Source organism: Leptopilina boulardi, unplaced genomic scaffold (assembly GCF_019393585.1).
Source record: "Leptopilina boulardi isolate dan_hultmark-lab unplaced genomic scaffold, ZJU_Lbou_2.1 LbouV2_377, whole genome shotgun sequence".
Lineage (NCBI taxonomy): Eukaryota > Metazoa > Arthropoda > Insecta > Hymenoptera > Figitidae > Leptopilina > Leptopilina boulardi.
This window is the reverse complement of record NW_026137948.1, coordinates 2,285,812-2,298,606: the sequence shown is the minus strand read 5'-3', so window position 1 is coordinate 2,298,606 and position 12,795 is coordinate 2,285,812. Positions and strand designations below refer to the sequence as shown.

The window sequence follows — 12,795 nt, the reverse complement described above, 5'->3', positions numbered from 1 at the left end:
TTTTTCACACTTCACTTTTCTATTTCCTTCCAGACGGCACTCGGTGCCATATTTATAAAAACTATTAATTCGTCAAATGTTTATTAAAAATGAATTTTAATCCAGTCTGAGTATATGCGAAGGCGTATTTTCATAAATGTTAGGTTTAAAGCCACTGAAAGTGCTAAAAGTAACCCAGTCAAAAAGTTGTATACACTGTAAAAAATTTTTCGGAAATATTTCCGAAAAAATACGGACAGCACGGAACCCCATGGGGTGGAAATTTTTCCGAATAGAAATTGGGAAAAATCTCCGACATATTCCGGAAATTTTTCCTACTATTGAGTAGGAATTTTTTCCGAACTTGTTGGAAATTCTACAATTTACTTAAAAATTAAAGTAATAAATTCATAAAATATAATATTTTGCAATAACATGGTGTAAGAAGCATCAATTAAATAAAAAAAAAATATTTTTATGATAATTTTGCAATTATATCTTCAGATCTAGAGGAACCGATTTGGTTAGGACTTGAACTCTCGAATCATGGGTTTTATAGTTTGTGTGTGTATCTGTGTATACAGCCTACAACCATTGGGAACTGCCGCGTTAACGCGCTCGACCAAGGGAGGCTATAAAAAAATTTTGTGTTTGTACACTGAAAAACTCTAAGGCGTAGGGAGTTTCTAATAGTGCAAGTGACCTTAAAGAATTTATTGTTTTATTTTAAATAATTGTCGAGCAAATTTTTTTAAATATAAATATATAATTTTCTAAATTGATATTATATTTATAAATATTTATAACGGTCGGAAAAAATGCAAAATTATATACATTTATATGAACCATTATTTATAAATTAAATTTATTAACAAATACTATTTTAATTAATTAATTTATTTATAACTGCATATGATTACAATTAAATTATAAAATCTAAGTAAATTTAATTTTATTTCAAAAACATAATATTTTCCCTATTTAATAATATAGTAATTTCCATTTTTTAAATAAAAAAATTACTTATCCTCCCAATTTCGGAAATATTTCGTACTAATATTGGTAGAGTATCCATTGTTTGTGGAAATTTTTCCAAAGTTTCAGGAATAAATTCCAATTTTCATTGGAAATACTATTTTTCCTCACATTTTCGGAAATATTTCCTACTAATAGTGGTACTAATATCTATTATTTTCGGAAATTTTTCCGATATTTGAGGAATAATTTCCGCTTTTTGCGGAAAAACTATTTTTCCTGATCTTTTTGGAAATATTTCCTTTTAAATATTCGGAAAAAATGTTTTTCCTCCTGATTTCGGAAAAATTTCCTCTTATTTTATCGGAAATAATTCCCAAATTTTTTACAGTGTAGCAGAAGCCTGAATTCCGTATACCACGCCTAAGCTGGTATACGGAATCCTGACTTTTCGTATTACAGCCTTTACTGTAATACGAAATTATAAGGAGGTTGTATGCGGACAACTTTTACATGACTTTTAATGATGGAATACCTGTTTTAAGATAAAATGAATTATTGAATATTAATATACAATATTTAAAAATACTTAATCATAAGGGATATAACAATTCAAAGCCAAAAGTGTTATTTTATTCACTAAATGTGTAAGCTGTGACAAGAGTGAATTGATGATAATGATTTACCCGATAATATTGTTGTTACTTACCGACAATAGATATTAACTGAACGCGATTTATAAGAATTTTATTGTTTTATTTGAATTACCTGCTTTCTCTAATGTACAAATGGTTTTTTTATTTACAAACTTTTAAAATTAAAACCAAAATTTTATTATATAAGGGAGTGTAGTCAGGATTGGACATAGTTTTAACTTTTCTCTAAAACTTCCCCTGTAGGACGAATTTTGAGATTTCTCGTATATGGTTCGAAAGATCTACTAAAATGCAATGTTTTTGCTGAAAATTGTAAAAATATTTGACCAAAAGTTTCGGACTTATAGTCAATTGAAAAAAAGTAGTCAGGGTTGAACCAAGTAGTCAGGGTTGAGCCACTGTAGAAAATCAATGAAATATGCTCAATTTCGGTTTGAATATCGGGCGGTATCTGAGCAATTCTTTTAAGGAGAATTGAATGTTAATCGGCACTCATGCATATATTACTTGATTTGAAGCTTAAAGTACTACGAAAGTTTCTTATGATTATTATAGATTATGTTGCATTCAATAATCATTCCAAATTTCTTTTTGTATAGAGCAAATAATATTTTTTACGAGGCTTTATATCAGTTTTACATATTATTCGAAAACTTAATTTCTTCATTAATTTTTAATCTATTATTCTATTATTTAATTAATTGTTAATGTGACATTTTTATTGATAAAACTTACCTAAATATGTGTATATTATCCTGGAATGTTAAAAACTTCAATATCACTTCTACACTGTCACCGAATTTTTTAAATTAAATTTTAAAATGAAAAAAATAAAATATATTATATTAATATGTTTATAAGTATATTTTAAAATTTAATAATTAGTTAATTAATTATCTTAGATGTATAAGTATATTTTAAACTTTAATAATTATTTAATAAGATTTTAAAAGTGCATTAATTAATTGAAAAATTAACAATTAAAAAACTTTAGCAATAAAAAAACACAAGAGAACACCCAGTCGAAAATCCTACGCTACGTTAAGCTGAACAAAAAGTTGTTTTGAAGTATTGAAATAACCATTAGAGAATTGTGAGACAGTAGATAACTAGCTATAGAAAACTTTCAGGAAGCCTGTTATGGCCGATTTTTCGCTTCCACGGAAAGCTTGAAAATAACAAATTTTGTACGTTTTAAACAAAGCATTCAAGTAGCTTTGAGAGAGTTATCAAAGAGTTGCAGGATTTTGCATATATAAAAAGAAAGCGTTCAGGTGGCGAAAATTAAATGAAGCGTCATGGATGTTTCAGGAAACAGCGGAAAAATGACAATGATCAAAAATTAAATTTAACCTTTCTTTCCATCTTTATTTATCTCGTAAAAATATTATGTATTAGATTATTATATTTAAATATTTTAATAAATAATTAAAATATTTTGTAAATTTTTAACTTTTAGTACATTGTTGTCAACCAAAATTTGTAAATAAAAATACGCTGTTAAATTCATTTTCATAAATTATGAAATTCTAAAAGAATAAAGAATATATTATTTATAAAAAATATTCATAAATATCAAGTATAAAAATAATAATCTTTTTTTTTAAATATTAAATATTTTGTCTTTTTTTTAAGAAATTGTATTCATTATTCAATATAAAAGGTTTTTACCGTGTTCGTATTCCTAACCCCAAATTTTGCTCAAGTTATATATAATTTTTTTCGTATATAATTTAAGTGTTTAAAAATAAACGTTTTCTTTGAAAAATAATTTTTATATAATATATAAAGAATAATTATTAATTGTATAAAACGGATTTACAAATTACTATAGAATTTTTATGATTTTTCGATTTAGTTTAATTTAATGAAATTATTCTAGTTTTCAGGAAGTGTAAAAAAGGTAATTAAATTACATATTAATTTGCAACTTGTGAAAAGCAAATAGAATTGCTTTCTTACACATTAAACCAGGCATTAGGAAAGCATTCACCAAGCAAACTGGTAGACCTTTTGCTAGAAGCTGTCCACAGATATTCAACAAGCTGTAGAAAAAGCTTCCCGTTAAGAAGTCAGAAAGCAAATATCACAGAATTTTAGGTCTAATGTATAAATAGTTGCCATGAAGCTTTTGAAACCTTCATAACAGTTACCTGAAGGCCATGTGAACCCTTCAGGGAAACTTACGATTTTCGACTGGGGCATTACTTAAATTAATAATAAAATTTTTTTTAATATATATTCCATAAATGTTTTTAAAAATATAAGCATTCTTCGAAAAATTTCCTAAAGGTTTTGGGTAACAAATTTAAAAATAAAAGTTTTCCAAATAGAGTGGTAATGCACAAGTTTGGAACAATTACTAAAAATTTTGTGAAAATTGCATTACCTATAAGGATTGAAAAATTTCCTGAAAGATTACCAAAAAAATGTTTGAAATTATTAGAGTAATAACACATAAGTTTCGTAGAATTACCAAAATTTGGAAAGAATTCTTTACCCAGTAAAATTGAAAAATTTCCTAAGAAATTACCAAAAAAATGTTTGTAATTATTGGAGTAATAATACACAAGTTTCGTAGAATTACCAAAATTTTGGTAAAAATTCTTTAGCTAGTAAAATTGAAAAATTTCCTAAGAAATTACCAAAAAAAATTTTGAAAATAATTAGGGTAATAATACACAATTTTTGTAGAATTTCCAAAACTTTTAGGAAAACTCTTTTACCAACAAAAATTGAAAAATTTCCTAAGTAGGGTAAGTCCGGGGGAGTTGGCCATACGGGAGAGATGGCCAATTCAAATATTTTATAGAATTTTCTGCTAGGTATCGCTTATTAAAGATTAGTTCGCTTTGTTTTGTGGCAAAACACAATTAAAAGAAAAAACTTGACGAAAAATATTGAAAAAGTATTTAAAAATCTGATTTGTTATTTTGACTAGTTCGGAAAAAAGTGATGAGTTTACGTTTCTCACTGGTGTTATGTTATTTTATAGAATAATTTTGAATTTTATTTTTTTCTGTAAAGTACATGACCCAAGCTTTGTCATAAATTTATATATATTCAAAAATTTTATTTATTTATTTATATTTTAGTTGTGTTAATTTGTCTCCTGACATTAGGAGAGATGGCCATGTTTTTTCGAGGTGAGATGGCCATACTGTTTAAGTTATTGGCACCCTTGAGATTCGTATGTTCGCTAAAAAAACATTAATTCTGTGGCAAATGACATATATTACAACAAGACACTCCAACAAAGATTTTCAAATTTAAATATGATTAAATAAAATAATCACTATTGTGTAATTAAATCTGAAAAACGTTTATAAACAATCATAACACAGGTCTACAAAATAAGACTTTTTTATATATATATCAGAGTGGTTTTCAATGTATTCTTGTGTGCTGAACACGATCCGGGGTTCTAAAATTGCGTATGAAGTCAGGATTTTGAGTAAAGTGGGGGTAAAGTCTTCAAAAACCATGTTTTTGAATGTTTTCAGTATTTTTTTCTCCTTAACCTGAAGTGCTAGAGACTTCTATCTATAGGCTTAAATTGAAGTTTAAAACGTACATTTTAAGACCCATATGCGCAAAATAAAATTTTTTTTGAAATTTTGATAAAATGGGGGTAATGACCCCAAAAATCTTTTTAAGTGACTTGAAACTAATTTTTTTCAAAATTTCAATTTTTTTATCTTGCGCATACCTATGTGTCTTAAAGTGTAAGATATGAGCTTTAATTTAAGCCTATATAAAAGTCTCTATCACGTCAGGTTAAGGAAAAAAAATACTGAAAACACTCAAAAACACGGTTTTTGGAGACTTTACCCCCACTTTATTTAAAATCCTGACGTGATACGTAATTTTAGAACCCGGAATCATGTTCAGGACACAAAAATAAATTAGAAACCACTCTGATATCTCGAAAAATTTCCTTGTAGCCTTGTTGTGATGGTGAGACAGACAAACAGACAGCGCTTATGAAAATTGCACTGAATTTAATCATAAATGTTCGAAATATAGTCAGAACAAGAAAAAAAGACTTTAATCCCTTTAAATTAAAAATTTTGATAAAGCGAAAAGCTAAAAATTGATTTTAAAGTATTGGCCATCTCTCCCGTACGCCTATGGCCATCTCCCCCGTACATTCCGGGAGAGATGGCCAAACGCGTTTTTTAAAAAATATTAATTTTAAGATTGTTTTCATTTAAAAAATTTCTCATTTCTATCATTTTTTATAAGTTAAATGTTCAATGTTTAATTATCAATAAAAGTTAATACTTAAATCACTCTCTTTTTATTTTTACAGACCTTTAAAAAAACTATGGCCAACTCCCCCGGACTTACCCTAATTACCCAAAGTTTTGAAAAATTTTCCAAATCATTGGGGTAAAAATGAACAAATTTGGTAAAGTTACAAAAATACTTGGGGAAAATTACTTTACCTACAAAAATTGGTAATTCTACACAAGAAATAATAGGAAAATCTACCAAAATTTTTTACAGTGTACTTACATACAAAGACAGATGGCTCTAGTGTGATAAAACAAAATAAACGCGATGGCTCAACCCTGACCATTGTCCAACCCTGACTACTCTCCCCTACAATAAAATTCATATAAATCGCGTTCAATTAATATTTATTGTCGGTAACTAATAATTGTTATCGGGTAAATCATTACCATCAATTCACTCTTGTCACAGCTTACATATTTAGTAAATAAATAATAATAAATATCTTAATCGTTTCGACGAATGATGTGGCAGGAATCATATGTCTATTAATGTAAACAAAAGCTCTGTTATTTCTTTTTCTAAGCAAAAAACTTTGATATACTGTTACACTGTTGGTCGGGACTACCTCTCCAGAGTGCCTCGAGTACGAGACTTGGGATTGCTTTTGTGCAATGATTTTTCTTTTAATGACCATATCTCCGAAATAGTGTCAAAAGGTTTAAGATCATTAGATTTCGTTATGAGGTGTGCTTCAGTTTTCCACCACATGACTACATTAAAAGTATTATATTTCACATTTGTTAGATCCATACTGGAGTACGCCTCTTTCATCTGGGTACCTTACTACACTTTTAATAAAATTAGAATTAAACGTGTTCAGAACAGATTTTTTTTTAAATTGTCATTTTCCCTTATAATTTAGTCTTTTTAAATATTCTATATTAATATTCAAGAATTCATTTTATCTTAAAACTGGTATTTCATCATTAACAGTCATGCAAAAGTTGTCCGTATACAACCTCCTTATAATTTCGTATTACAGTAAAGGATGTAAATACGGAAAAGTCAGGATTCCGTATACCAACTTAGGAGTTGGTATACGGAATTCAGGCTTCTGCTATACAACTTTTTTTACTGGGAACTTAAAATTGTTTGTAAAATTATTTATTAGGTTTAGGTAAAATACAAAAAATAATTTTAAACAAAAGTCGACCTTGAAAACTCGATTCTCAACGACTTTCGTAAGTTGAAAGTCGACTCTGGCCATCTGGAAGCGACTCACTCATGGCTACTAGGTGTTCAGTTGAGGTGTTTCTTTCTGAACACTGATGGTGCAGGCCCGGTCAACTCCATTGAATAGAAATGACAACAATCAGCGACTCTACCACCAACCTAGCAACTAAATTTTACCCAACCTGTATATCTCTATATATAATAGATATAGATATACAAACTGAGTAAAATTAAGTTGTTATGTTGGTGGTACAGGCGCAACAGGTGCAAGAAAGGTACTCTTGTCTGTGGAGCCTCTTGTCAAAAGAGCCTCCTTGACTTCCTTGTTCCTCATCTTCACGAACTCTCTGTAGGAACTTCTGCGAGAGTTTGTGAAAGACACCTTTCTAGTACCTGGTGTGTCCTCTTCGCGACCTCTCTGGCGGAGCGTCTGCGAAAGGATGCGAGTATGACGTCATAAACTCGATCACTACACGGAAAAAAAACTACAACTGAACCGGTGAATGTTTTAGCCAAAACAGCTAAACATTTAGTCAAAAATGAACGAGCGATATTGGCAATATCACCGGACTGACGATATTGGATTTTAGTTAAAGAACAACATAACCGAAAAATGACAAATATGACAAATTATGTAGAGAGTAATATTAAATGCGTATTTTTAAATCTATTCAATTTTATATTCCATATTACAAACAATTGAAAATAAATTCAAATTAAAACTGTTTTAAAATTAAAGATCACAAAACTTGATATTTGTGATTTAAGAAATATTTCTTGGTAAGAACGGTAAATTTCCAAATATTTTCAATATGGCTGACGAATGAGATTCAACTCATGTTCACTTTAGCCGAATCGGCTAAACATTCGACTATTGCGGTGAAGCTAAATTCCCAGCGTTGGTTGTGTCTTTTTTCATATTAAATATATTCCCAAAATCGTTCGTTCACGTCTTACAATTTTTTTCCGTGTAGAGTACCGTCTCCTCGACTTCTCTGTACCGTCTTCTGCAAGCGGATCAAGGACTACGGTACATACCTGACTCTTCAACTCAACTGACTACCTCCCATTTTTTCCTTGAGTCCTATGAACCTATGAATGTCCGCCCTAGTTTTCGTTTGTCGTGATATAGCTTACATTTACATTTAGACAATTTATTGGGTGAACGCGACCACGTTATCGTGAAGGTACCTACGTAAACAGGGAAATGTTTGGAAAATTATTGTAGAAGGCAGTGCTATCGACCGAACAATAGTAGTTAAGCTCGACGTTAGTTAACCTCAGTTTCTTATGATTTAATGTTTTATAGATTCATTCTTTATCTTTTGCATTGAATAGATTCTTTTGTTCATTTATTATTTTATATTATACTTTTATTTTTGTATATTTTATTATTTTTTATTTAAACAATATATTCTCTTTCGAAGGTTTAAAGAAAGACTCGTTAATGACTACACCTCTCCTATAGATTATTGTTAGAAATAGTTCCAAAATTAATCTGAACATATTTGGAGCTTCACGCCACCAATAAGAATTTAGTAAACACAAGTACTCTGCCCCCATCCGGTGAGCGGTTTCTTTGTCAATAAAAATTCAGATCATTACAAAATTATGGTTTCATGTTTTTAAGTATAATATCTAAAATAATCAAATTCAATTTTGCAGAAAATCCCAGATGCTCCCCTTTCCAAAATATCGATGAAAATGTTATTTTTTAATTAAAAAGCACTGAAATTGCTAATAAAAATTATAAAATTCTATTTTTTGTTTCAGATCATGTGTAGCATTTAGTGGGAAAAATAGGATTCTAGGTGTAGCAGCTAAAAATCAAATGGTTACAAATATGAAAAATACCATTTATAATTTTAAACGACTATTAGGAAGGAAGTATAATGATCCTTTCGCTCAAACAGAAATGAAGAGTATGCCTTTCAAAACTTCTCAACAAGCAAATGGAAACATCGGAATACATGTAGGTGTTTTTTTATACTTTCAGCAATTTCATTGTGACATCTTGTTTTAATAATGAGAAAGATATTTAAAATTAACAAATCTAACAAACATTTTGAGAAAATTGAGACTTAAACGAAAGGGTTTTGCAAATATTTTAATTATATGTTTACAAAATTTGAGTAAATGAACAATCAATTAAATTTAATTTCTACTAAATTAAAATTAGATAAACTAAAATTTGTTTTAATGAAAATTTTTTCTGGGGCTCGTGAAATATTTTCGAAAATATGTAGAGAAATTTTTGATCCTAAGTAAACCTCTGTATGACCTTCTTAAGAAGGTGACGAAATTTATATTTGGTGACAAAAAATTCTAATCAAAAATAAATGTTTAAAGAATTAAATTTTGTTCATCGTTTCAATCACAAAATGAGAAAAGTCTATATAAAAATAACATAAAATCAGAAATGATTAGATTACTTAACAAAAATTAACTGAGTTGAATAAATTAATGGTTATAAGATTGTTACTTTTCTTTTTTGTTAAATTTGTTATTTATTAAACTTGAACATAAACATCTGTTTAAATAAAATATATGTTTTTATTTGCAGGTACAATATTTAGGAGAGGAACATGTATTTTCACCAGAACAAATTACAGCTATGTTGTTTACAAAATTGAAAGACATATCTGAAACTGCCTTGCAAACAGTTGTCAATGACTGTGTTATATCCGTTCCTTCTTATTTTACACAAGCGGAAAGGCAAGCTCTTTTGGATGCCGCTAGAATTGCAGGCCTAAATGTTTTACGATTATTCAATGAAACTACAGCTACAGCTCTTTGTTATGGAATTTACAAACAAGATTTACCTACCGTAGATACAGCTCCTAGAAATGTTGTCTTTGTAGATTGTGGTTACGCTAGTCTTCAAGTATCCATATGTGCATTTCACAAAGGCAAACTAAAGGTATTTCTTTTAATTTCTTTTTAATTACACTTGAATCTCAATATAAGAAGAAGTATAGGAAAACCAAAAATCTTACTATAACGAGCACAAGAGAAAATTCCAACAAAAAATTTGTTTTTTTTAATGTCTACTTTAAACCTATGAAATAATATTTATTTAACTACAGGCTTAGCACTTATTTACTAAAAGGTACTATTTGATTACTATTTTCATCCTTTTGCTACTAATAACTATTTTTTAAAGTATTTTTATAAATTTTTTATTTTTACTAGCGGCTCCGTGGACCGCTTCGCGGTCGACTACGTTACCTCTATGCTTCCATTCTTAATTTAAAAATATTGAATATATGTTGATTTTCAAATTTTTTAATTAATGAAAATAATAATTTACCTTCTAATATAATTTCCAACTTGAACAATATATATTATATAATAAATTTTAAATAATCAATTCAATTTTTATGAAATTATTAATTTGTAATTATATTTTCTATGCAAGGAAAATTGTTTAATATTTTTATATTTAAAAAAAATGGATCTCAAACTTCAATTAAATCAATTTTTAAATTGAATTATTGAATAATAATTGACGTTAAAAAATTTTGAACCATATAATTAATTTATTTTTCCATTTAATCTTTCTTTATATTTTTCATTTTCAACTTGTAAAATGAACAGTGTTTCATTTTTTCTTTTTTTTAAAAAAAAACTGACTATTGATTCATTTTGAAATTTTGTGAGCTATCTATTCAATTGTTAAATCAAACTTAATGATTAATATTCACAATTCTTTGCACGCAAAATTAACGAAAAAATTATATTTCAATTTATTTATATTTTAAAATTTTATTCAATGAAATTACTATTTTGAAAAATTAAAAAATTTAAATTACACAGGCACACAAAAAATAAAAAGTGGTTTGGCCAAGATACTACACTAGTCTATTTATTTAGATATTTCCATGTATTTCCATGTGTTTATTTCCATGTATTTTTTTCCGCTGAATCCGAATCCAAAGTCAGAATTGTCAGATTGGTTTTTATTTTTGAGATAAACTCAAAAAACTGCTCAGAAAGAAAAATAAAATCAAAAAGTGAAAAAAATTTGAATGACACTGAGCTAGTGTAATTCCATGTATTTTTTGCCACTGAATCCGAATCCAAAGTCAGAATTGTTAGATTCTCTCAAAGTTTTCAGATAATTGCAAAAAACTCCAAATCAATTTTTTGGAATTATCTTTAAAATTTGAGCCAATCTGGCAATTCTGACTTCGAATTCGGATTCAGCAGGAAAAATTACACAAAAATACACTACCGTAGTGTTTCGGCATAAAGAATTCTCTGTGCCCCTAATTCAAGATTTTTATCAGTTTTTGGCGATTAGCTGAAAGAAATTTTTTTTGCTGAAAAACGACGATAGTGCATTTTCATTTATTTTTTCACGCTGAATCCGAATTCAAAGTCAGGACTGACAGTTTGGCTCAAATTTTAAAGATAATTCCAAAAAATTGATTTTGAGGTTTTTGTTACTTGAGTTTTTTGCAACTATCACAAAAATTTGAGCGAATCTAACAATTCTGACTTTGGATTCGGATTCAGCGGAAAAAATACATGGAATTACACTATCGCAGTGATATTCAAAAATTTGTTAACTTTTTGATTATTTTTTTTCTTTCTGAGCAATTTTTTGAGTTTATTATAAAAATAAAAACTTATCTGACAATTCTGACTTCAGATTCATCGGGAAAAATACATGGAAATAGACTAGTGTAGTGTCTCGGCCAAACAGTTTTTTATTTTTTATGTGCCTGTGTTATTAGAGTTATTTTGTAATTCATTTGTCATAGGAAAAGTAATAATAGTTTTTATATTTTCTTTTTAATAACAAATGAACAAAAACGTAATATATTAAGTTATATTGAAAGTAGTAATTTTTCATTTATTTAAATAATAGCGCTCATTTTTCATTCATGAAAGAAGCGACTGCAGCTACATCTATATATTTCTAATCTTGATATAAGTTTCGCTTTTCTATTAAGATTTCACATTCTCAATGCTCATTCCTTATTTCGAGATTTATCGAGTTTAGTGCACCACTGTTTTTTTAAGAAAGGATTTTGAATAATTATGGGACGTTCCACTTCAAACGGAACAGAGCTCTAGCCGAAAATTGGCTTGATAAAAAAAATTGTTTAAAGTCAGATTTTCAAAATTCAAAATGGCGGAATCAAAATGGTGGTCGATTTTTTCGAAATTGGTTACTCGGGGGTTTTTGAGGCCGCTGAATACGAATCTAAAGTAAGATTTTAAAAATTTAAAATGGCGAATCCAAAATGGTGGTCAATTTTTGTTAAAACTCAATATTTTCTTCGAAACATGTTATTTGCAGGTTTTCGGTGTTGGTGAATGAATGATAAAATTTAATTTTTTTGATTAGATATGTTATTCAGGTGTTTTAGAGGCTGCTTATTTTTAAAGTAAAGAAGCACTTGTATATTTTTTAGCCAGATGTCTTTGAAACCTCTTATAAACCACTACATTGTAATTAACAGTGTACATTTTTTAGAGCTTTATGATATGATTTATGTATGGAAACGAGTTGGATATAACAATTCTTTTCAGAGAAATAGGCGACTCTCCAGATTTCAACAAGATAGGGATAGCAGTGGACCTCATGCAGTCTAGAGAGATTCTAAGAGCTGCATTCTGAACTGTGTCTAGAATTTTAAGGTTGGAAGGAGCACAGTCAGCAAATAAGGGAACGTCCCACTTCAAGATAGTTTGAATAAGGCCC

General features: G+C 28.4%; 1 protein-coding gene across 2 annotated transcripts in view; it reads left to right on the top strand.

Moving 5' to 3' along the window:
- The window catches only part of LOC127287941 (97 kDa heat shock protein), an 85,526-nt gene that overhangs the window by 16,653 nt on the left and 56,078 nt on the right, over nucleotides 1-12,795 (top strand). For both annotated transcript variants that reach the window (XM_051315093.1, XM_051315094.1), the window contains exons 2-3: nucleotides 8,856-9,054; nucleotides 9,646-10,002. In XM_051315093.1, coding sequence (XP_051171050.1) covers nucleotides 8,856-9,054; nucleotides 9,646-10,002 — 556 coding nt within the window. The remainder of the gene's footprint in view (nucleotides 1-8,855; nucleotides 9,055-9,645; nucleotides 10,003-12,795) is intronic.